Source organism: Salmo salar, chromosome 19 (assembly GCF_965601325.2).
Source record: "Salmo salar chromosome 19, fSalSal1, whole genome shotgun sequence".
Taxonomy (NCBI): Eukaryota; Metazoa; Chordata; class Actinopteri; order Salmoniformes; family Salmonidae; genus Salmo; species Salmo salar.
In genome coordinates, this window is record NC_138309.1 from 54,616,948 (window position 1) to 54,639,116 (window position 22,169).

The 22,169-nt window shown below is 42.0% G+C and overlaps 1 protein-coding gene and 1 long non-coding RNA gene across 4 annotated transcripts in view; both read right to left on the reverse strand.

The window, feature by feature from the left end:
* LOC106579003 (rho GTPase-activating protein 22) overlaps positions 1 to 22,169 on the reverse strand; it is a 37,673-nt gene that overhangs the window by 10,843 nt on the left and 4,661 nt on the right. The window contains exons 2-3 of one of the 3 annotated variants that reach the window (XM_014158385.3): positions 19,697 to 19,896; positions 18,410 to 18,497 (exon numbers count right to left, since the gene is read on the reverse strand). In XM_014158385.3, coding sequence (XP_014013860.2) covers positions 18,410 to 18,497; positions 19,697 to 19,896 — 288 coding nt within the window. Of the gene's footprint in view, positions 1 to 4,698; positions 5,306 to 13,131; positions 13,523 to 18,409; positions 18,498 to 19,696; positions 19,897 to 22,169 lie in introns of those variants that run through there. The other 2 variants (XM_014158389.3, XM_014158391.3) reach the window with 2 other exon arrangements.
* Positions 3,324 to 4,677, reverse strand: LOC106579005 (uncharacterized). The gene is made up of 2 exons (XR_001322562.3): positions 4,204 to 4,677; positions 3,324 to 3,817 (listed from the first exon to the last, which is right to left on the reverse strand). It is a non-coding gene; the product is annotated as an uncharacterized LOC106579005 (long non-coding RNA).

Here is a 22,169-nt window from a genome sequence, read left to right on the forward strand (position 1 = left end):
AGCATTACAGGCTCGCGGCCCGTGCTGTGCAATAATTTTTACACTTTGTATGACTGGAAACTAATGTTGGTGTAGCCTACTGTTGTTGTTTAACCAATCCAAAAGCAGCTACCTACTGCCTACCTGCCTCCAGAGGCACCTAGTTTAGTAGTTAGCACTTTTCCAGTAGGTTACTGCCATTTGCAACGAGATTCAAAGGCAGCATCACGTGATAACGCATTCAAATTCCACTGAGCGTGAAACGTTTGCAGTCACATTGTAGCCACTGTAGCAGTGTGAGCTAGTGATGGGCAATCCGGCTCGTTCCGCTCAGCTCACCAAAAAGAGACGGCACTTTTGGCTCCCAAATGGCTCTTTAAAAAAAATATGTTTTGTATTTTTTCAAGTCAAACAGTTTGCGATAGTTTGACTATGATTGGTGTTAAAACAATTCTAATTAAATTATTAAATCATACTTAACCACAATGTATTTAAAAATGCATCGGTCTGTTATGAAAAAGAATGCTATTAAACATTTGCATTTAAAGTATAACTTTTTAATGTATATGAACAAAGTGCATATAAATGTAACAATTCAAAATGAATACAATCTGAACAACATAATAATAGAATATTGCACCATATCAAAGAAAAATAAATAACAATGTGTAAAACTGCAGCATCCCACTTAAAATATTAAACTGGTCCCTATTTTCTCTCTCTTCTTTAGAGGGAACGGATGTGGCCACTATGCAGAGTCTCCCTGTCATGACTTTAGTAATCCGTGGGTAGACAGAGGCCTTGTTCTTCCACCAGCTCAGGGGGGGCTCCTCCAAATAGGATCGGACCTCCATTATGGCATCTACTCAGGGATTCCTTCGTGCTGCATCCCCAGTTGCTCTCTCGTCAAACAGCATCCAAACAGCAGACGTTTGTGGCACTACTGCTGGTGCTTCTACTCCATCTGATCTCTCTTCTTCCTGTTGCCCTGGTGTCTGAGCCAGCTGACTGCTGGGGCTGTCCCTCCCTGCTGCTGAGGTTATTCTTTGAAGAGCTTCATCAATCGCTCTGGCATCACTGAAGGCTAACTTCTTAAACCTGGGGTCAAGTGCAGCAGTTTCTGATAGCACGTGATTATATTCCATTCTGTGGAACTTTCTGTCCATTGATGAACATAGGGTGTCCATCAACTCTGTCACATGTCCTGTGGTTACATTTGCTTCTCTCTGGCGGCTGGCTGTGATTCGCTGCAGACCCTTACACAGGAGTATCATTTTTGAGGCTGTCACATAGCTGAAAAGAGAGAACAGTAACTTATTAGTTCAGGTTCATGTTTTGTCTACTGATACTACATTCTCATCTACTGCTCATATACATATATAATACTGTATTAAATAATGATGTAGTAATAACTATTTACTGTACCTCTCCCCACTGATCTCCACAGTGATCTGCTCAAAGGGTTCCAGGACTCTGCACACCTCCTCCACCACCTCCCATTCCTCTTGGGTCAGAGCATCAACAGGTGCATTGACAATGGCCAGGGTAGAGATGATGGCATCCTTTGACTCAAGAAACTGCTTCAACATATAAAATGTTGAATTCCACCTTGTAGTGCAGTTTTGTTTAGGCCTCAGCTCAGGCATCCCCATCTGGCGTTGTGTAGACTTTAGTTTTTCAGCACCTACTGTGCTCCTGTGGAAGTATTCCACAGCTGCTTTCACTTTGTCCACAGTTGGCTTCATCACCTTCAGAGCATTTCTTACAATCAGGTTGATTGTGTGGGCAAGACATGGATGATGGGTCCATGTAAAAATGTTCATGGCTTTGGTTATGTTAGCTGCATTGTCGCTAACACAACAGACCACTTATCCATCTACTTGCCATTCTCAACAGTTCCTCTGTCAAGTTCTCTGAGGTGTCTGTCACTGAACTCAAAGCAGTCCAGAAGACAGCTAGACATCAAAAAATCTTCAATGAAGGGACATGTAACCGACATGTAAGAAGTGGTTACCCTTGATGTCCAGCAGTCAGTGGTAAGGCAAATTGCAGTAGATTTTTGGACTCTTTCCCGCACTGAAGCCTGTGTGCTCTCGTACAGTTATGGAATAAGTGATTTTGAAAGGGTTTCCCTGCTTGGATTTAGACTATTGCTATAATAATTTCTAAAACCTGTCCTCCACGATCGAAAATGGCTGGAAATCGGTGGGAATCATTTTAGCCAATATGCAATATCAATTTGGCCTTGTTTGGCTACAGACTTTGGCATAAACTGGTCCATAGAAGACTGCGTTGCTGTGGGTCGCAGAGTAGGCCTACTTGACTGAGTGGATAGGTGGAGGTGCTGGCTCCACCACTATCACTAGCAGGCCCGCTAGTTTCTCAAAGCTCCGCTACAGCTAGCTTCACAGTTGGGTGCACAGTTCACATATGCCGGTGTAGGTTGTGCGTAGAACCGGCTTTATATGAGATTTTGTTTTGGCAAATTCTACACTGTGTTCTAACATTGTCTACATTATTAAAATGCATCCAAATGCTACTGTGCTTCCGACTCATTTTTCCAGCTATTGTTTTCACAGCTGTCCTTCCTCTCGCCTCGGCTGCTAAGTGTGTGACTAGTGTGAGCAACTAGTGATAGCAATCTCCTCAACAACCATCTCAAGTGGCAATATCTGACACAAATAAACAAGTAACTGAATCCATCTCCTCAGTACCTGTTAATGAAGTTGACACCGACCAGAATAATTATCCTTCAGAATAGGGTCCTCCTCTCGCATATTGCTTGGTCTGCTGCTCCATCATTGTAAGCTTGCATGCATGATATTATACAGGCTACGATTTTTTGAGATCGCTAAATAATATATTTTACTGACTGTTTAAGAATGATTAATAGCCAGAATAGTGGTTTCACTGTGAAGTTAATATTGCATTAGAGCTGATAATGTGCTTCTCTAATGAGTAGGCTTGCATTGTGAGTAATTCATATAACTATCACACCCGTGCAGATTATTAAATGACATTGATTTTCATGATTTATATTTGTTGATAACTAATATTGAAAGGTGATATGATGCATAATAACTAGATTAGAAGGACAAGGCTACTTCATCCTAATGTAAGCTAAATGCATTGTATACAAAACAAATACTGGCATGTGATAAAGGACATGTCCAATATAATTATGTAAATGCATATCAAACAGGAATATATATTCAATTAAATAAATACAGCATTGTAATATGATTGATGCCTTTCTCTCCTTGCAGTGGATTAGACAGATGCAGTCACCAGATACTTTAGATGCCCAAGCCTCAAAACCAGAAACATGACATCAACAATTGTAATTTTAAATAAATGTTAACTTTTTTATTGTTTTTCCTGTATCAGTGCATGAGTCCTTCAAACACAGTCCATTGTACAAAATAAATAATTACCAAGTGAGGGATTTCAAGGAGATTAACCCCCAACATTCATAAGCTTGTTCAGCCACAGGTTTTTTTATATTTTTTATAGACAGGACCGGAGTTTATTTTTTATTTTTTGTTCCAGCCCTTCACTAACACCTAATTCAACTAATTGTGGTCTAAATTGAAGACTTGTTCAAAGTGCAATCCCCTGGGTCAGACATCACATCTGTATTTTAGAATGAGCTTCATAAATTACAATGTCCTATCAAATCTGCATGATACACAATAACATGGGTGAATCTATTTCTATTTAACATTGTGATGTAACACTCCTGAACAATATCCTGGGATATATGGTGATTATCCTGGTGCCTGGGAGGTTCACAACAAGTTATTTACATCTGCAGGGTGTTGTTGTGGGATCCTTCATCCTGGAACAAGCACAGACAAGGGAGGAGTAATTAACCTCACTGCTCAAATTTCAGTAACGTTACTGGTTCAAGTTGCTGAAGCCACAACTACCTTTATTAATGTGCAATCGTTTTGTTAACAGTTTTGCATATTTTTAGGCTTGGTCAAGTTGTTTACAGTAAGAGTAGAATAACTTAGCTTCTAATTTTAACTAGTAACACCAACCCCAATGGTGCAACACAATAGGGGAAGGGAATGTGGCAAGAAAACGTTAGCTAGGTAAACAGACACTGCATACAGCTAGCTAGCAAAACAGACTCGTCAACAAAATGCACAAATGGCTTGCTAGCCAGACAAGTTTAGACTGAACAATACACAATGAACAGATGTTGTTAAAATGTTTTACCTCCAAACGAGTCGGGCAGGACTGTTTTCTCCTGCCAAGCCAATGCAATGGAGTGAAACGTGATCAGGTGCCCACTTTAGTTCCTGAAAATATTTTTTAAGTATTTGCGACATGTCTTTAGCTAGCTAACAAGTTCACCAATTCATGACTTAAAAACGGTCAGATTCTTCACAATTGACCCATTGCTGAATCTACGATTAGTTAGTTTAGTTGTTCATCTCTAAACATACGATAAACAGGATGAGATCGCCTGCTAGCTAGTTATCATGTCCACCCCATCTGGTCACACACTGGTCGAATCAACGTTGTTTCCACGTCACTTCAATTACATTACATTGAACCAACATGGAAAAGATGTTGAATTGACGTGTTAGCTAGCTAACTTGGCAACAAGCGGATAAACACCAGTTACTCAGCATTTTAATAAAACATTCGTATGAAAGTAATATTTTTTTTTTTTACATAATTTTATGAATAAACAAACGCTATACTTACATTTCGCAAAATGATTCCTTTTTCTTCTGGAAAATGCTATCCCAAGCGGGGACTTCTGTCGGCCATTAATTCAGATGTTTTTTTAAATAACTTTCGCTGCGTCGCAAGGTTTATGGGATTACATTTTTTATTGTATTTGGCTCCCTATCAGGGAAAGGATGATACAGTTGTAGAACTGAATGCATTTAAATGAAATGTCTCTTCCGCATGTAACCCAACCCCTCTGAATCAGAGAGGTGCAGGGGGCTGCCATAATCGATATGCACGCCTTCGGCGCCCGGCGAACAGTGGGTTTACTGCCTTGCTCAGGGGTAAAACGACAGGTTTTTACCTTGTCAGCTCGGGGTTTCGATCCAGCAACCTCCCGGTTACTGGCCCAATGCTCTAACCACTAGGCTACCTACCGCCAAAGGAAAAAGCTAGTCTTACTGGGGTCCCATATATAACGAAAAATACATTACAGCCAAAATACTTTACAGTTTACATACATTTAAAAACATTAACATGTATGTGTGTGCATCTATCAGTTACACATAAACTCAGCAAACAAATAAACGTCCTCTCACTGCGTTTATTTTCAGCAAACTTAACATGTGTAAATATTTGTATGAACATAATAAGATTCAACAACTGAGACATAAACTGAACAAGTTCCACAGACATGTGACTAACAGAAATGGAATAATGTGTCCCTGAACAAAGGAGGGGTCAAAATCAAAACTAACAGTCAGTATCTGGTGTGGCCACCAGCTGCATTAAGTACTGCAGTGCATCTCCTCCTCATGGACTGCACCAGATTTGCCTGTTCTTGCTGTGAGATGTTACCCCACTCTTCCACCAAGGCACCTGCAAGTTCCCAGACATTTCTGGGGGGAATGGCCCTAGCCCTCACCCTCTGATCCAACAGGTCCCAGACATGCTCAATGGGATTGAGATCCAGGCTCTTCGCTGGCCATGGCAGAACACAGACATTCCTGTCTTGCAGGAAATCATGCACAGAACGAGCAGTATGGCTGGCGGCATTGTCATGCTGGAGGGTCATGTCAGGATGAGCCTGCAGGATGGGTACCACATGAGGGAGGATGATGTCTTCCCTGTAACGCACAGCGTTGAGATTTCCAGCAATGACAACAAGCTCAGTCCGATAATGCTGTGACACACCGCCCCAGACCATGATGAAAACTCCACCTCTAAATCGATCCCGCTCCAGAGTACAGGCCTCGATGTAACGCTCATTCCTTCGACGATAAATGCGAATCCGACCATCACCCCTGGTGAGACAAAACCACAACTCGTCAGTGAAGAGCACTTTTTGCCAGTCCTGTCTGGTCCAGCGACGGTGGGTTTGTGCCCATAGGCGACATTGTTGCCGGTGATGTCTGGTGAGGACCTGCCTTACAACAGGCCTACAAGCCCTCAGTCCAGCCGCTCTCAGCCTATTGTAGACAGTCTGAGCACTGATGGAGGGATTGTGCGTTCCTGGTGTAACTCGGGCAGTTGTTGTTGCCATCCTGTACCTGTCCCGCAGGTGTGATGTTCGGATGTACCAATCCTGTGCAGGTGTTGTTACACGTGGTCTGCCACTGCGAGGACGATCAGCTGTCCATCCTGTCTCCCTGTAGCGCTGTCTTAGGTGCCTCACAGTACGGACATTGCAATTTATTGCCCTGGCCACATCTGCAGTCCTCATGCCTCAGTAAAAAGGCCTCTTTAGTGTCCTAAATTTTCATAACTGTGACCTTAATTACCTACCGTCTGTAAGCTGTTAGTGTCTTAACGACCGTTCCACAGGTGCATGTTTATTAATTGTTTATGGTTCATTGAACAAGCATGAGAAACCGTGTTTAAACCCTTTACAATGAAGATCTGTGAAGTTATTTGGATTTTTATGAATTATCTTTGAAGACAGGGTCCTGAAAAAGAGACGTTTCTTTTTTTGCTGTGTTTGCATGTCAGTACAAACACACGACATGTCGGTCACATGTGGGAGAGGCATTGTGCCGAGAGTTGTTGCTTTATTTGTTTTTTTCAACCCAGGTTTGCTGTTCACTTGCACTATATGAGATGGAAAGGAGTTCCATGCAATCTTGGCTCTGAATAATACTGCACGTTTCCTTGAATTTGTTCTGGACCTGTGGACTGTGAAAAGACCCCTGATGTCTGGTGGGGTAAGTGTTACTGGCTGGCAGTGCTGTGTGTAAGTTGACTATGCAAACTGTTGTTTTCAGTAATATGGTGTCATAGCTCAGTTGAGTACTGAATACTGTTGCTTTAAGAATGTATCTGGCACGTTGTGTGTGAACAGAGGTGTAAAGATTGGATGAGTGAGTTTTATACGAGTTGTTAACATTAAATAGTACCCGCAAAACACCAATCTCAACGTCAACAGTGAAGAGGCTACTCCGGGATGCTGGCCTTCTATGCAGAGTACCTCTGTCCAGTGTCGGTGTTCTTTTACCCATCTTAATCTTTTATTTTTATTGGCCAGTCTGAGATATGGCTTTTTCTTTGCAACTCTGCCTAGAAGGCCAGCATCCCAGAGTTGCCTCTTCACTGTTGACGTTGAGACTGGTGTTTTGCGGGTACTGGCCTTCTTTAGACTAGTTGAGTATCTGGAGCATCAGCATTTGAGGGTTTTGCACTCTTCTGTGATGTGAGTAGTACACAGTGTTGTATGAAATCTTCAGTTTCTTGACAGTTTCTCACACGGAATAGCCTTAATTTCTCAGAACAAGTATAGACTGACGAGTTTCAGAAGAAAGTTATTTGTTTCTAGTCATTTTGAAACTGTAATCGAACCCATAAATTCTGATGCTCCAGATACTCAACTAGTCTAAAGAAGGCCAGTTGTATTGCTTCTTTAATCAGAACAACAGTTTTCAGCTGTGCTAACATAATTGCAAAAGGGTTTTCTAATGATCAATTAGCTAACACAACGTGCCATTGGAACACAGGAGTGATGGTTGCTGATAATGGGCCTCTGTACGCCTATGTGTATATATTCCATAAAAAATCTGCCGTTTCCTGCTACAATAGTATTTCAAACATTAACCATGTCTACACTGTATTTCTGATCAATTTGATGTTATTTTAATGGACAAAAAAAACGTATTTTAAAAAAAAAACAAGTGACCCCAAACTTTTGAACGGTAGTGTATATAGGATGGAATCATCAGCATACATGGACACGCAGGCTTTGTTTAATGCCAGTGGCAGGTCATTGGTAAAAATAGAAAAGAGAAGAAGGCCTAGAGAGCTGCCCTGCGGTACACCACACTTTACATGTTTGACATTAGAGAAGTTTCCATTAAAGAAAACCATCTGAGATGTATTAGATAGATAGCTCTGAATCCACTTTTTTTTTTTTACAACAGTTTGCTAAGAGCTGGCAGCAAGCTGACAGGTCTGTTGTTAGAACCTGTAAAGGCCACTTTACCACTCTTGCGTATTGGAATGACTTTGGCTTCCCTCCAGGCCTGAGGACAAACACTTTCCTCTAGGCTCAGATTAAAGATATGACAGATAGGAGTGGCTATAGCAGCTACCATCCTCAGTAGCTTTCCATCTAAGTTGTCAGTGCCAGGAGGTTTGTCATTATTGATCGATAACAATAGTGTCTCCACCTCTTCCACACTAACTTTACAAAATTCAAACTTACATTGCTTTTCTTTCATAATATATTTTTTTTATGCATGAAAACGATGGCTCACTGTTCGTTGTTGGCATTTCCTGCTTAAGTTTGCCCACTTTGCCATTAAGTAATCATAAAAATAATTGACAAAACCAAATGGTTTTGTGATGAATAAGCCTTCTGATTCGATGAAAGATGTAGTTGAATTTGCCCATAATTCCATTTAAAGTACTCAAGTTTTTTTTCATCATTCTTCATATCATTGATCTTGGCTTCATAATACAGTTTCTTCTGCTATTTGTTGAGTTTAGTCACATAATTTCTCGATTAGCAGTAAGTCACACTCCTTTTGCCCCATCTCTTTCAACCATACAGTTGTATGTTTATCAATAATTGGAAGAAGCAATTTCATAAATTCATCAAGCGCAGCATCTGGATGCTCCTTTTTTTTAACATCATCCATATAAGAGTTACAGCTACATATTTTGTATAATCTCTTATACACTATTTTAGGCCCAGCTTTTGGAGCGTTGTCTTTCCTGGATATAGCCACTACAGTTGAAGTTGGAAGTTTACATACACCTTAGCCAAATACATTTAAACTCAGTTTTTCACAATTCCTGACATTTAATCCTGGTAAAAATTCCCTGTCTTAGGTCAGTTAGGATCACCCCTTTATTTTAAGAATGTGAAATGTCAGAATAATATTAGAGAGTGATTTATTTAAGTTTTTATTTCTTTCATCACATTCCCAGTGGGTCAGAAGTTTACATACACTCAATTAGTATTTGGTAGCATTGCCTTTAAATTGTTTAACTTGGGTCAAATGTTTCGTGTAGCCTTCCACAAGCTCCTCACAGTAAGTTGGGTGAATTTTGGCCCATTCCTCCTGACAGAGCTGGTGTAACTTAGTCAGGTTTGTAGGCTTCCTTGCTCGCACATGCCTTTCTAGAATTGAGGTCAGGGATTTGTGATGGCCATTCCAATACCTTGACTTTGTTGTCCTTAAGCCATTTTGCCACAGCTTTGGAAGTATGCTTGGGGTCATTGTCCATTTGGTCTGCAGATAGACTCTACTCAGGATACACGGCATTGGGATATGCCAATTCACCTGCACAGTTGATCTCAATAATTATTGGTCACCTCATTACCGCTCCCAAGAATATGATATTTGTGTCCTGTTGCAACCCAAGTCTTTCAAGATACACTATATATTTAAAATTATGTGGACGCCCCTTCAAATTGTGGATTTGGCTTTTTCAGCTAAGCGTCAGCTGGAGTGATGTAAAGCTCACCACCATTGGACTCTGGAGTAGTGGAAACATGTTCTTCTCTAGTAATGAATCACTTTTCACCATCTGGTGGTCCAGGTTTGCCGGATGCCAAGAAAATGCTACCTGCCCCAATGCATAGTGCCAACTGTAAAGTTTGGTCTAGGAAGAATAATGGTTTGGGGCTGTTTTTCATGGTTTGGGATAGGCCCCTTAGTTCCAGTGAAGTGAAATCTTAACACTACAGCATACAATGACATTATAGACGATTCTGTGCTTCCACCTTTGTGGCAACAGTTTGAAGAAGGCCCTTTCCTGTTTCAGGATGACAATGCCCTCGTGCACAAAGCGAGGCCCATACAGAAATGGTTTGTCGAGATCGGTGTGGAAGAACTTGACTGGCCTGCACAGAGCCTTGACCTCAACCCAATCGAACATCTTTGAGATTAATTGGAACGCCGACTGCAAGCCAGGCCTAATCGCCCAACATCACTGCCCGACCTCACTAATGCTCGTGGCTGAATGGAAGCAATCCCCACAGCAATGTTCCAACATCTAGTTGGAAGCCTTCCCAGAGGAGTGGAGGCTGTAATAGCCCATGATTTTGGAATGAGATGTTCGGTGAGCATGTGTCCACATACTTTTGGTCATGTAGTGTATGTTCGCCCTATGGTTGGTATTGTCATCGCAACAACTTAGTCCTTTTTTAACAGACTAAGGGCAATTTATCTATTTGACAAGTATTCCGTAAAGTATTTCCTTTGTTACCACAGAAAATATACTGTGGCAATTTACTTGACAATTTGTATGAATGAAAATGAACGTTTGGTGTAGCCTACTGACTGTTATTATTTTATTTGTTAATAGTTTCCTATTTACGTTATCCAAAAGTGTCATTTCTTATCAAGACCAGGGGGAAAATAACCATGGACTGTCCACATTTGAAATGTGTAACTACATCAAGTCAATCAGGGGATTTATTTATTTGTGCCAGAAGGGCGTGGGCCGGAATCGTATCTGCGTGACATGGTAGGCCTATATGTGCGCACTGAAGGCAGCGTCCCTAACTGCTAAACCACCCCAGGCCACAATTGAACTCAGTTTTGACAGTTAATTCATAACCTTAGGATACACTAGACATTTGTACGTCGTAGTCTGGTGGAGACCAATGTCTATATTGTGTTATTAATCTATATAAAACGACGGTTGTTTATGTGTATGGCTGCATTTCAGATAAATGTTTGTACATTTGAATGTTGCAGTAATAGGGCCTAGGCCTAGAGTTTGCGCAATCAAGAGAGAATATTATTTTGATAGCAAGCCTGATCCCAGTGATTTGACTACCTCTGCATGGAGAGAAAGAGAACTGCTAATTTTCAGCCACTCACAAGGCCCATTTGAATTTCCTGATGCAGCACGAAAATTCTCTGCGACAGAAGTGTGATCAAGTTAAGTGCCGACATCTGTAGATAGAATTCCTGTTATTGCATTGCTACCATATTACAATAGTCTTAGAATCAGTTGAAACCCCTTATGCCCGAGTAAAAAGTAATGAGAATTCCCTTGCCTTCATAAAATATTGCATTATGATCCTATCATTTGACTGGTGGAATATTGGTTCTGTGAAGGTATACTGTATTTCCCACTTGTCTTCTGCTTCAAAACAACTTACTCATATACCAGACAGGCATAAAGCAATAATGCCCAGCTAGCTGCTGCCATCTGATATGAACTTCAATAAAACAGAGAATAAATGGACTCCCACTGTAGGAGACGATCATATCATTCACCAAATATAATACCTTCTACTGTCTTGTACCAAATATACCTTCTAACCGTCTTGTCTTTATTGGCTACTTTTGGTTCTAAAACATAGGACTTATATCGTTACAGCTTGAAAAGCACTTCTTCAAAAAGCTGTTCCTCTATGTGGTCTGATAGGAAAGCCAAAGCTTTTCAGACCCAGTTCCTGTCATTAATAACAGTGTAGACCAGATGGATCCCTTCCCACCAGGTCGCCTAGCCAACGGGAAAGAGAGAAATCAAGCAAGTGATAAAGATGTCTTGCCGACGCAGACATAAAGGAGCCTGAACACAGCCAATAGTTCCTCTTCCAGCTCACTGCCAGGCGGATAATACAGCTTCACAAAATCAATCAAGAAATGGCAGACTGTCAAAAATCTAAGAAAATCCTCTGTTTGAAGAAAGAAAGTAAAAAGATTTGATTTGGAGACAAGAGCTCTGGGATTTAATGAAAGTAAGTCTCACTCCTACAGAGCACAGTGAAGGGCTGGTATTTTGAAAAGGACACTTCATGTTCCACAGAAAACTGCAGTGAAGGTCATTTTTTGATAATAATGATTCCCTCAGGTTGGTAAATGTCAGACTGCCCACTGTGCTTGTGGATGGATGGATCCTTAGTGGAAGATGAAGGATGGGTTTTACTGCGAAAAATACATTTCTTCTTATCGCTGATTGTACTGTGTGAACTTAGTTAACTGACTGCAGTAAATGGTAAGCAGTGGCGTTGTGTGTGTACGGTATGTGTGTGTGGTCAGTGTTAATAATTGGCCAGAGAATTATTCTGAGGATTGGGAGTGGATTAACTCCTTTTGACCATTGTGATTGTCCAACCTTTGTTGGATAATCAGAAAAGCTTACCTTTCAAGTGAAATGAAGGACTCTTCACAAAACCTGACTGCAGTATGTTATACAACAGAGCCACCAACTAAAGATAACACTTCTTTGAGTCCCTCTAGTGCCCCTACTAAGTATACCTTCTGTCGGGGTATGACAGACTGCACTATGGACAAAACAAGTGAAATCCACAACAGACAGATGAATCTCAACCGCCAACCTGGTCTCATAGCATTTCCTATGGTTCTGTATGTAAATCCGAAACACTCCATTTAGTATGATATGTTACGTTTCGTGTGGTATGTATTAATTTGTGGCTGTCCATCATCCATTTCGTAGGATATGCTACGAATTACAATTCGCATGATATGTTACGAATTTTCAATACGTATGATATGTTACGAATTGTAGCTATAGTTAGCTAGGTTAGGGATTAGGGTTAGGGGATAAGGTTAGGGTTAAGTTTAGGGTTAGTAGTTAGGTAAAATGGTTAAGGTTAGGGGAAGGGTTAGCTAACATGCTAAGTAGTTGCAAAGTAGCTAAAAAGTAGTAAATAGTTGCTAAAATTGTCATTGATAAGATTCAAACACGCAACCTTTGAGTTGCTAGACGTTCACGTCCAACCCAACCAACCACCCTAGGCCCTATTACTGCCTTTCGTTTATTCCTTAAGTAATCTTCTGTCTTATGTAATCATACCAAACCTAACATATCATACTAATTTGGGTGTCACGGATTTACATTTACTACAGTATGTTACATCTAATCTATGAGACCAGGCTTCAACCACCCATAGCTGTCCAATGTACATTGTAATTACAATACTTTACATGTACGCAAATTAAATTAAATGGCATTTTCCAAATATAACTCTAAAAAGGTAGCTAGCATTACCTTGCAGGTGTTCCTGTTTGAGCCCGTTGGGCTTACAGCAGGCCAGCCCCATTCCCATGCTTCACTGAGGGGAGCTGACAGTGCTACAGCTGGGGCATGAACGTACACACTGCCCTCCTGGAGGTTGTATATCTTTATCCACAAACAGGTACTACTGGGCAGACGGTGCCAATAAGGCATGCTCGATGCCAGGAAAAACGAAACCCGAAAAACAAGTCCCTTCTTATTTTTCATCCGTTCACACGGTCCCTCATTCACTGACATGGGCAGCAGCAAATCCCTCTATCCCCTAGCTCCCCTATGGAGAGGCAGGTCCCAGAGGAAGAGCTAAGCTCTCCTTGTGTTGCCTTGCCTTGCTCTCCCTCCCTGGCTGTGTGCAGCTGTGCGTGGAGTGACAGGAAGATGGGCTGCTCTTCCTTTCCTTACCAAACAAACCTCCACCGTCCCAACACAGAAAACAAACAGACCCTGCTAATCAATTGGGAAGCCTCTGGCTGGCCAGCTTTGATGGTGATCTATAGTATGAGTCTAAACCGCAATGTACTGTATCAATGTAATCATGTTGTTGGATGACACGATGCTGTAGGCTAGTTTGTCCTACTAACCCATATTTAAAAACCCATACACAAAAAAGTGTTGAACAAATAAAAATATATTTGAGATTTGAGATTTTTCAAAGTAGCCACCCTTTGCCTTGATGACAGCTTTGCATACTCTTGGCATTCTCTCAACCAGCTTCATGAGCAATGCTTTACCAACAGTCTTGAAGGAGTTCCCACATATGCTGAGCACTTGTTGGCTGCTTTTCCTTCACTCTACAGTCCAACTCATCCCAAACCATCTCAATTGGGTTGAGGTTTGGTGATTGTGGAGGCCAGGTCATTTGATGCAGCACTGCATCTCTCTCCTCGGTCGAATAGCCCTTACACAGCCTGGAGGTGTGTTTGGGTCATTGTCCTGTTGAAAAACAAATGATAGTCCCACTAAGCACAAACCAGATGGGATGGCGTATTACTGCAGAATTCTGTGGTAGCCATGCTGGTTAAGTGTGCCTTGAATTCTAAATAAATCACTGACAGTGTCACCAGCAAAGCACCCCCACACCTCCTCCTCCATGCTTCACGTTGAGAACCACACATGTGGAGATCATACGTTCACCTACTCTGCGTCTCACAAAAATCTCAAATTTGGACATCAGACAAAAGGACAGATTTCCACCGGTCTAATGTCTATTGCTCGTGTTTCTTGGCCCAAGCAGGTCTCTTCTTTTTATTGGTGTCCTTAGGAGTGGTTTCTTTGCAGCAATTCGACCATGAAGGCCTGATTCACGCAGTCTCCTCTGAACAGTTGATGTTGAGATGTGTCTGTTACTTGAACTCTGTGAAGCATTTATTTGGTCTGCAATTTCTGAGGCTGGTAACTCTAATGAACTTATCCTCTGCAGCAGAGGTAACTCTGGGTCTTCCTTTCCTGTGGCAGTCCTCATGAGACCCAGTTTCATCATAGTGCTTAATGGTTTTTGCAACTGCACTTGAAGAAACTTTCAAAGTTCTTGAAATTTTCTGGATTGACTGACATTCATGTCTTAAAGTGATGGATGGGTTGTCATTTCTCTTTGCTTATTTGAGCTGTTCTTGCCATAACATGGACTTGGTCTTTTACAAAATAGGGCTATCTTCTGTATACCACCCTTACCTTGTCACAACACAACTGATTGGCTCAAACACATTAAGAAGGAAATAAATTCCACAAATTAACTTTTAACAAGGTACACCTGTTAATTGAAATGCATTCCAGGTGACTGCCTCATGAAGCTGGTTGAGAGAATGCCAAGAGTGTGCAAAGCTGTCATCAAGGCAATGTGTGGCTACTTTGAAGAATCTGAAATATAAAATATATTTTGATTTGTTTAACACTTTTTTTGATTACTACATGATTCCATATGTGTTATTTCATAGTTTTGATGTCTTCACTATTATTCTACAATGTAGAAAATAGTAAAAAATAAAGAAAACCCTTGAATGAGTAGGCGTGTCCAAACTTTTGACTGGTACTGTATGCAGGCATGTAAGTCACTTTCGATAAAAACGTTTGATAAATGGCTTGTATTAATTCCAGCATGCTGCTCAGAGACATGGGACTCAAACCCAGCACTTAGCTTATTTCCATCCATAAACATGGGACTTAAACCCAGCACTTAGCTCATTTCCATCCATAAATGTGGGACTTAAACCCAGCACTTAGCTCGTTTCCATCCGTAAACATGGGACTTAAACACAACACTTAGCTCGTTTCCATTTCTTACGCAACACTATCTGGGGTCATGAAATGAACCATTGTTGTAGTTGCTGACAGTTTATGCATATCAAGTAAGAAGAGCTCACACTGAAGCACAAAATAGATACAATTTCTATACAAAATGCAATACTGATAATTATTCTGAAAGGATCTGAAAAATAGACATTGCAACGTAAACCGTGAGCCGATTACTTTCAGTCACGTTATTAAATAGCCATCAGTCAATATGCATGCACAACTACACACAAGGTATGCATTAATATTGTCTACTTTTTCCAACCTGGGTTACATTACTCAAGTAAACAAGGGCATAAACCAATCAGAATCACGTCATTTCACACAGCAATTAACTATAGAGACTTATAAGGCTCTTGTTGTAGTCTATCCCTATTCCAAGTCAGCCTGCTCTGTAAGGAATGATCAGACAGACATTCAGCACTGACAGCAAGTTGAACTCAGAGCAGAAGTACTGTAAGTCTTTAGAGAGGAGGACTGTCCCTTTGTCTAGAACTGTTACCAGTGTGCTTTATAAAACCCATGGATGTTGCACGTGTGGGGGAAGGGGTTAGACAAACAGATATTTGATAAGGCTGAACTTAGTTAAATACTCTGTGGGAGAGCTGGGGGCAGGGGACAGGCTCTAAGTTTGTGTGTGTGTGTGTGTGTGTGTGTGTGTGTGTGTGTGTGTGTGTGTGTGTGTGTGTGTGTGTGTGTGTGTGTGTGTGTGTGTTTGCACATGCACTTGCTAAACAAGTAGCCTGCAATAATGAATTAGCTGAAGTAGTCACGTTTACACAGGCTTGTGCTTTAGTGTGTGTGTGTGTGTGTGTGTGTGTGTGTGTGTGTGTGTGTGTGTGTGTGTGTGTGTGTGTGTGTGTGTGTGTGTGTTAGTGCACCATCCTTTCCTGGCTGTTGTTTCCCAGCTGGCTTTATGGCTAGAGACCAACACAAAAGGAAGCTTAGCCTTGAGTAGCCCCCTTAAGCACAGACAGCATTTAAAAACCACAGATTATTACAACTGTTCCTTAATCTGATAGGCTTTCAGTCATAGCCGTATACTTTCAGTTGAACCAAAATGGATTGCTGGATTTGTCTGTGTTTTGGTTCATTGCTTGCTTTCTAGGTCACAAGGATATTCCAGTTAAAATAAGCAGGATATTTTACTTTGAAAAGGTGTGAGGCCTCCCAAACTATTAATAAAACCCTTGGATATGAGGACAGAAGAAGGGAGGTTCATTTGGTCATACAGGATGTCTATCAACGTAGATGTTCTTGTGGAAATGAGGGGAGATGCATCATGTATCAATGTATCATCACCTGCCAAATTTTGGACCCCAAAGAAAATCTAGCTACTTGTACCCTTGATAAGTTAGTCTCAGTTTGCAGGGGCCTTAGCTTCTCTTTCGTTTGGACAGGGCAAGGACCTTAAAATGTCCACAACAAACACGACCTGCAAGGGCGTTTATTGCCAGAGCTCATGCATGGAGGGAGTCAGTGAACTGAGACCCAGGAACACCCTATCGCTCAGCCTTGCTCTGAAAGGATGACGTGACGCGGTAACAGAAAACGAAAGGTGCTAAGAGGAATTCATCAAACGTGCTATGAACATCATACAGACAGTAGCCTCAGGAGTCATGGGCTCTCTAACCCCCTGCAGTCAAAAACGAAATTTTTCAACGAATTTCAGGCACTGCTCTGTGCCAGAACTGGTTTTGAAATGGATAGTATGAATGAGGACATAGGACCATCGGTCCAAAGTGGATCTGACTCCATGCTGTATGGAGACATTTTGGCTGATATGGGTCAATGTATTATTCCCTGTGGACCCACTGTAAGAAGTGTACAGAAAGCTTCCCTGCGCCTCTGTTGAAGCCTTACAGTAATACTTGTTTACCATGATCCCCTGTTTCCCAACCCCTCTTACTAAAGTGCTAGAGTGGATCTTTATCGTAGTGTGAAAGTCAACCTAAGCCCCCAGTAGCTGTTCATTTCAAAGCTGAGAAGCGAAAAAGGCTTTAATTTAAGCTGATTAAGAATAAAACAAAGGAGGAGAAAGAAAAAAAACAAGGGCCTGAGGGTTGAATATCTTGTAAACAGTAGATGTAGGAGGTATGGAGGGGGTGAGTTGGGTTTGGGAGTGAAAGGTATGTAGTTTGAAATTCAACCCCATTTCCATTCTCACTGTCCCACTGTTTTAATGGTCTTCAGAAATGGCTTTGTCTGCCTGTGTGCTGCCTGCCTGGCCCATCCACACTTGGCTGATTGGGGTCACACTCTCCTGCAATATTTACTCATCATAAATAAAACACACAGGGACCCAATGGCCCGTCGACAACAATAAACAGTGGGAAAAACCACCTAGCAAATACCCTTTACTGAGTGATATAGCTATCTCGCACACTCTGAGTCACTTTCATTGAAAATGACCATTTGGCTGTATTGAGCGCAACCAAAAGCTTGAAGAGCTGATTGAGTAGGGTCTTTCCAGCACACTCGCCCCCAGGCAACGCTGTGTATTGTCTGTGTATGGATGTCAACAGTAACTGACTCCTGATAGACATGAGACTGAGGTATTGGGGTCGATAAGCCTGGACAAGGCTAGGAGATTCTCTTTTCTCCCTGAGGTATTAATGTGTTCTTAGAGATTAGTTCTGATTCTGGAGTCTTAGTTTGGAAACGATGTTATGAGAGAGATTACCATCCACAGGATTTCGAAAGCAATTCTTAGCTGGTCATATAATTGCACAGTGCATTGAGTGCAAGCTCATCTACCAGTCAGTAGTGTGTACTGTATGTGTCCTACATCTACATTCTCTACACCAGACGCAGTTGTTAAACATCAGCATTGCCCCCTGCTGGGCTACTGTGGTATTGAGAAAACTACAATGTTAAATATCAGCTCTGTGCGGTGATGCCTGACTTTGACAGCACTTTTTTTTGTGAGAATAGGAGAGGGTTTGGTGTTGATGGATCACCTCACCTGGAACGATTTCAAAAAGATGTCTCCCTGGTTCCTCTGAGTTGGCGGTGAGCTCATTCACCTGACAGCCCTGCAGGGGTATGCAGCCCTGGAACGAACAAACCGAGAAGGACTTAACTGGAACACAGGAATCAGCAGCATTTGGGAATAGATCCATTTGAAAGCAAAGATTAATGATACCTCAGTGAGACTCTAATCGATTAAATCACAAATATTGACTAAATCATGATGAGACTATTAGGGTAGAAAATAGACCGAAGATCTCGTTATTTATATTGATCTCTTTAATCTATCCAATGATGAAGATGTACACATTATCAAATGCAGATCAATAGTAATTTAACAACGGAATCAAGGCCTGTTAATTAGAGACTACGCAGAAGGAAAATTGGTCTCATCCTACCAGTCTGGAGCTGGCACTATCCCACATCAAACTGGCTGCGATCTTCCAAATGGCCAAACTAGAAGCCAAGCTGTCACCACATTAGCCGCCATGGCAACAAATTGGTAGAACGTTGGCGCAGGGCTAGCAGCCCAGAAGCACATCTCCCAAGCGTACAATGTGGCTTGAATACTGCTGGTGGGAACGAATGAATGAGAAGAACCAAAATGTAACTCAAGATCTGAGATTATTCTTCCTTCAGAGTGTGTCTTGGAGCAAACTCTCTGGCTCTAACACAAATCCATTCCTTAATGACCTGCTCTACATGATGAGAAATGGCTATTGATCGCTTTTGTGCAAATGTCCTTCCTCCAATTATAATTTCCTTTCATCTCAGTGTGAGACCTTGATGTGTGATGTGCCTACGCAGTGCCCTGCTCCGATTCCTATTGATTAGATGGGGGGAAATCATCCAGATTGACACTCGCACACATCCTGAATACTGCACAGGGAGGTGTGTAGAGAAATAAATTCTGGCTGGATGACTATTGACAGCCTTTGATTAAAAGGTGTCAACCAACAGGTGTCGTGACTCATGACCAACACTGAGCGACGCTATCAAAATTATGTTTTATCCTGATTTTCCTCCTAGGCAGGGCACGATGACAATGTAATCCATCCAGGCTAGGTCATGGTATAGAAAGTTCTTTCTTTTCTATTGGCCATTTGACCTGCGTGTCTAAGGAATGGATGGAAAAACCACAGCAAACAAGCAAAGTATTTGTGGAGACGATCTGAACCTGCGACGTTGGCTTTATAGTAAGGTCCCACATTCAACCAAATAAAGGATGTCAGCTAACCTCTGTAAGAATGTGAAGAAGAGCTTAGGTGTGAACGTTCAGTACCTGTGGCTTGGTCTCCTCCTCCTCTTTGTAGAAGAAAAGCTGGTCGGAGCGCAGGACAAACCATCTCAGCTGCCAGTTCTTCATGATGCTCCTCTGTTTCTTCAGCCAGCCAGCTTTCAGAGCCCCCTCCTGGAGACTGGGGGAGGACGGGCGGATTGGGCCCCGGGACACATCTCCCATCACCATGCTCTTGGACCGGGCTGGAGAGTGGAGATGCACATACAAACATGAATACAAATACACATTTAAGCAGCAGGGAGACAGGCACATACACACAGTGTGTGTGTGCGCTCCAGGGTTGCCATGGTGAGGCACATACCACACACACCATGTCCTGCCCTGGAGCTGAGGCCGAGGCCCCCCTTCCTCCCCCGGGTAGAGGTGGCTGGAGACCCACCCGGCACAGGGAAGAAAGGAGAGGCCTCAGGTGATATAAGCGATTAATGTAAAGCCCCTGGAAGAGAGTTATTGTCTGTTCTGGCAGACCAATAGAACCAGGAACCTGTTTGAACTGGGATAACAAGGCCTCCTGGGATGTCTCTGGGTTTTAGTGTAATGTGAGCTCAGTCAAGGACCGTTTCAGATGCAGTTCATGTCAGGAGGCTCTGGAGTCACGCGCTGTCCCTCACCCTGTATCAGTTTCAGTCTGTTCTCTATTCAACGCAATTGATGAAATAAGCTACATTAAAAAGTACAGGAATCACTCAATATTACTCAATATTTTTCTCAGAGAGAAGATGGCGCTGACAGACATGGCAGTTCTGCTTCTAGCTCCTAAGCAGCTTTGCAGTATTTTTATTTCTTTTTTGTTATTTCTATTCAACGCAAATACAAGCATTTCGCTACACCCGCAATAACATCTGCTAAATATGTCTATGTGACCAATAAAATTTGATTTGAAAACAGTACAGCCTGTGCAGAAAGTAACATCTGGTGATTACTAGTGGAAAAAACAGCATGCTTTGATCATGCCATTTTCCAAAATCAACTAAACCCTGAATACAGCTTCTAGAGACCATCCTGAGAGAATAACCACTCAGCAACACATCTCACGGAGCCAAACAGCAGCAACGCAAACAAGACAAAACTATTTGATTATCATGTATAATTTATAAGAATCAATCCAGCATCCTGTGTGACATACTCAGGATCAATGCCCAGATGGCTTAGAGGCGGAAGGGGGGATGAAAATCAATGTTTGTTCTGTAATTTCTCTCTTATTCTCCTTCTTCTGCTTCTTCTTCTTCTTCTTGCGATATGGGATGGGGGGCCAGGAGTTTCTCACATGGTCAAAGAAAACTCCTGACCCTAAGGATGGGGAATGCTATGGTATAGATGCAGACACCCTGAAAAGACACTTCCCGACATATCCCCGGCACCACCAACCATGTTTCATTGGAATGAATTGATAGTTCAAACTGTTCATTCATTTACAGTCATTGTATACTATACTCTTTGGTTGTGGGCTTGGCTGTGGCACAACATAGCATGGCCACTATAGCCTAGTCATCGTGGTCCCCCTCCACTCCTACCTCCATCGCTGCCTGGCTCCATTCCTAATCGGTTAAACTCACAAGAGGAACAGGGGCCGTATATCACGTTAAACATCTCTCTCTCTCCGTCTACAACCATCCCTCTCTGCCTCCGTCACCATGTCTGGCTGCACTGCTGGCCCCACTCAATCACAGCCCTGTGTTCTACCCTGGAAGCCTTATTAGACTAAGTGCATACTGTACACTCAAGAGTCCTGGAGGGACTATAAGCATGGTTAGTAGAGTGTCGTTTGAGCTCATTGGTTTATTGTGAGAATTAATTTGAATTGGTTTATTGTGAGATACAATGGGCTCTAGTCAATCTGTTCAAAGCTGAAGCGTTACAGATTCCGCGCAAGAAATGTAAAGGTCATTTCCGATTGAGCCGACATATGCAGCGTTTACCATGAATACAGTCTCCGCCGATGCGGGAACATTGCTTTTAAATTTCAATCATTCTGTAAAGCTGAACTTCTGCGACGTGGATTGAATAGAACCCAAAATCGAAGAATTATCGAACAAGAACAATATTGTCTTAATTGGAACTATAACGAGAAGGTCTTTCACTACTGTACTCATTATTCTGTCATTCCGGACAGATGTATTGCATCAGTGGTGTTTCAGGACACAGTGGCGTTGTGGGTTTTCTAAACGGACATTTGGGGGAAACCTCCAAGAGTCTTGTTTTCCAGTTTCCACACTGTCTTTTCAAATTTGTCTCCACAGGAAGAAACCAACTGGGTCCAAGAGGAATAAAGGAATGATTTGTAATGTTGCCATAGTAATGTAATGTACCGTAGTTCGCACCAGCTGTTGCAATCCGTGGGCGCTTTGGAATACACTGCCCAATTATCTGAGTCAATGTGTGTGTGTGTGTGTGTGTGTGTGTGTGTGTGTGTGTGTGTGTGTGTGTGTGTGTGTGTGTGTGTGTGTGTGTGTGT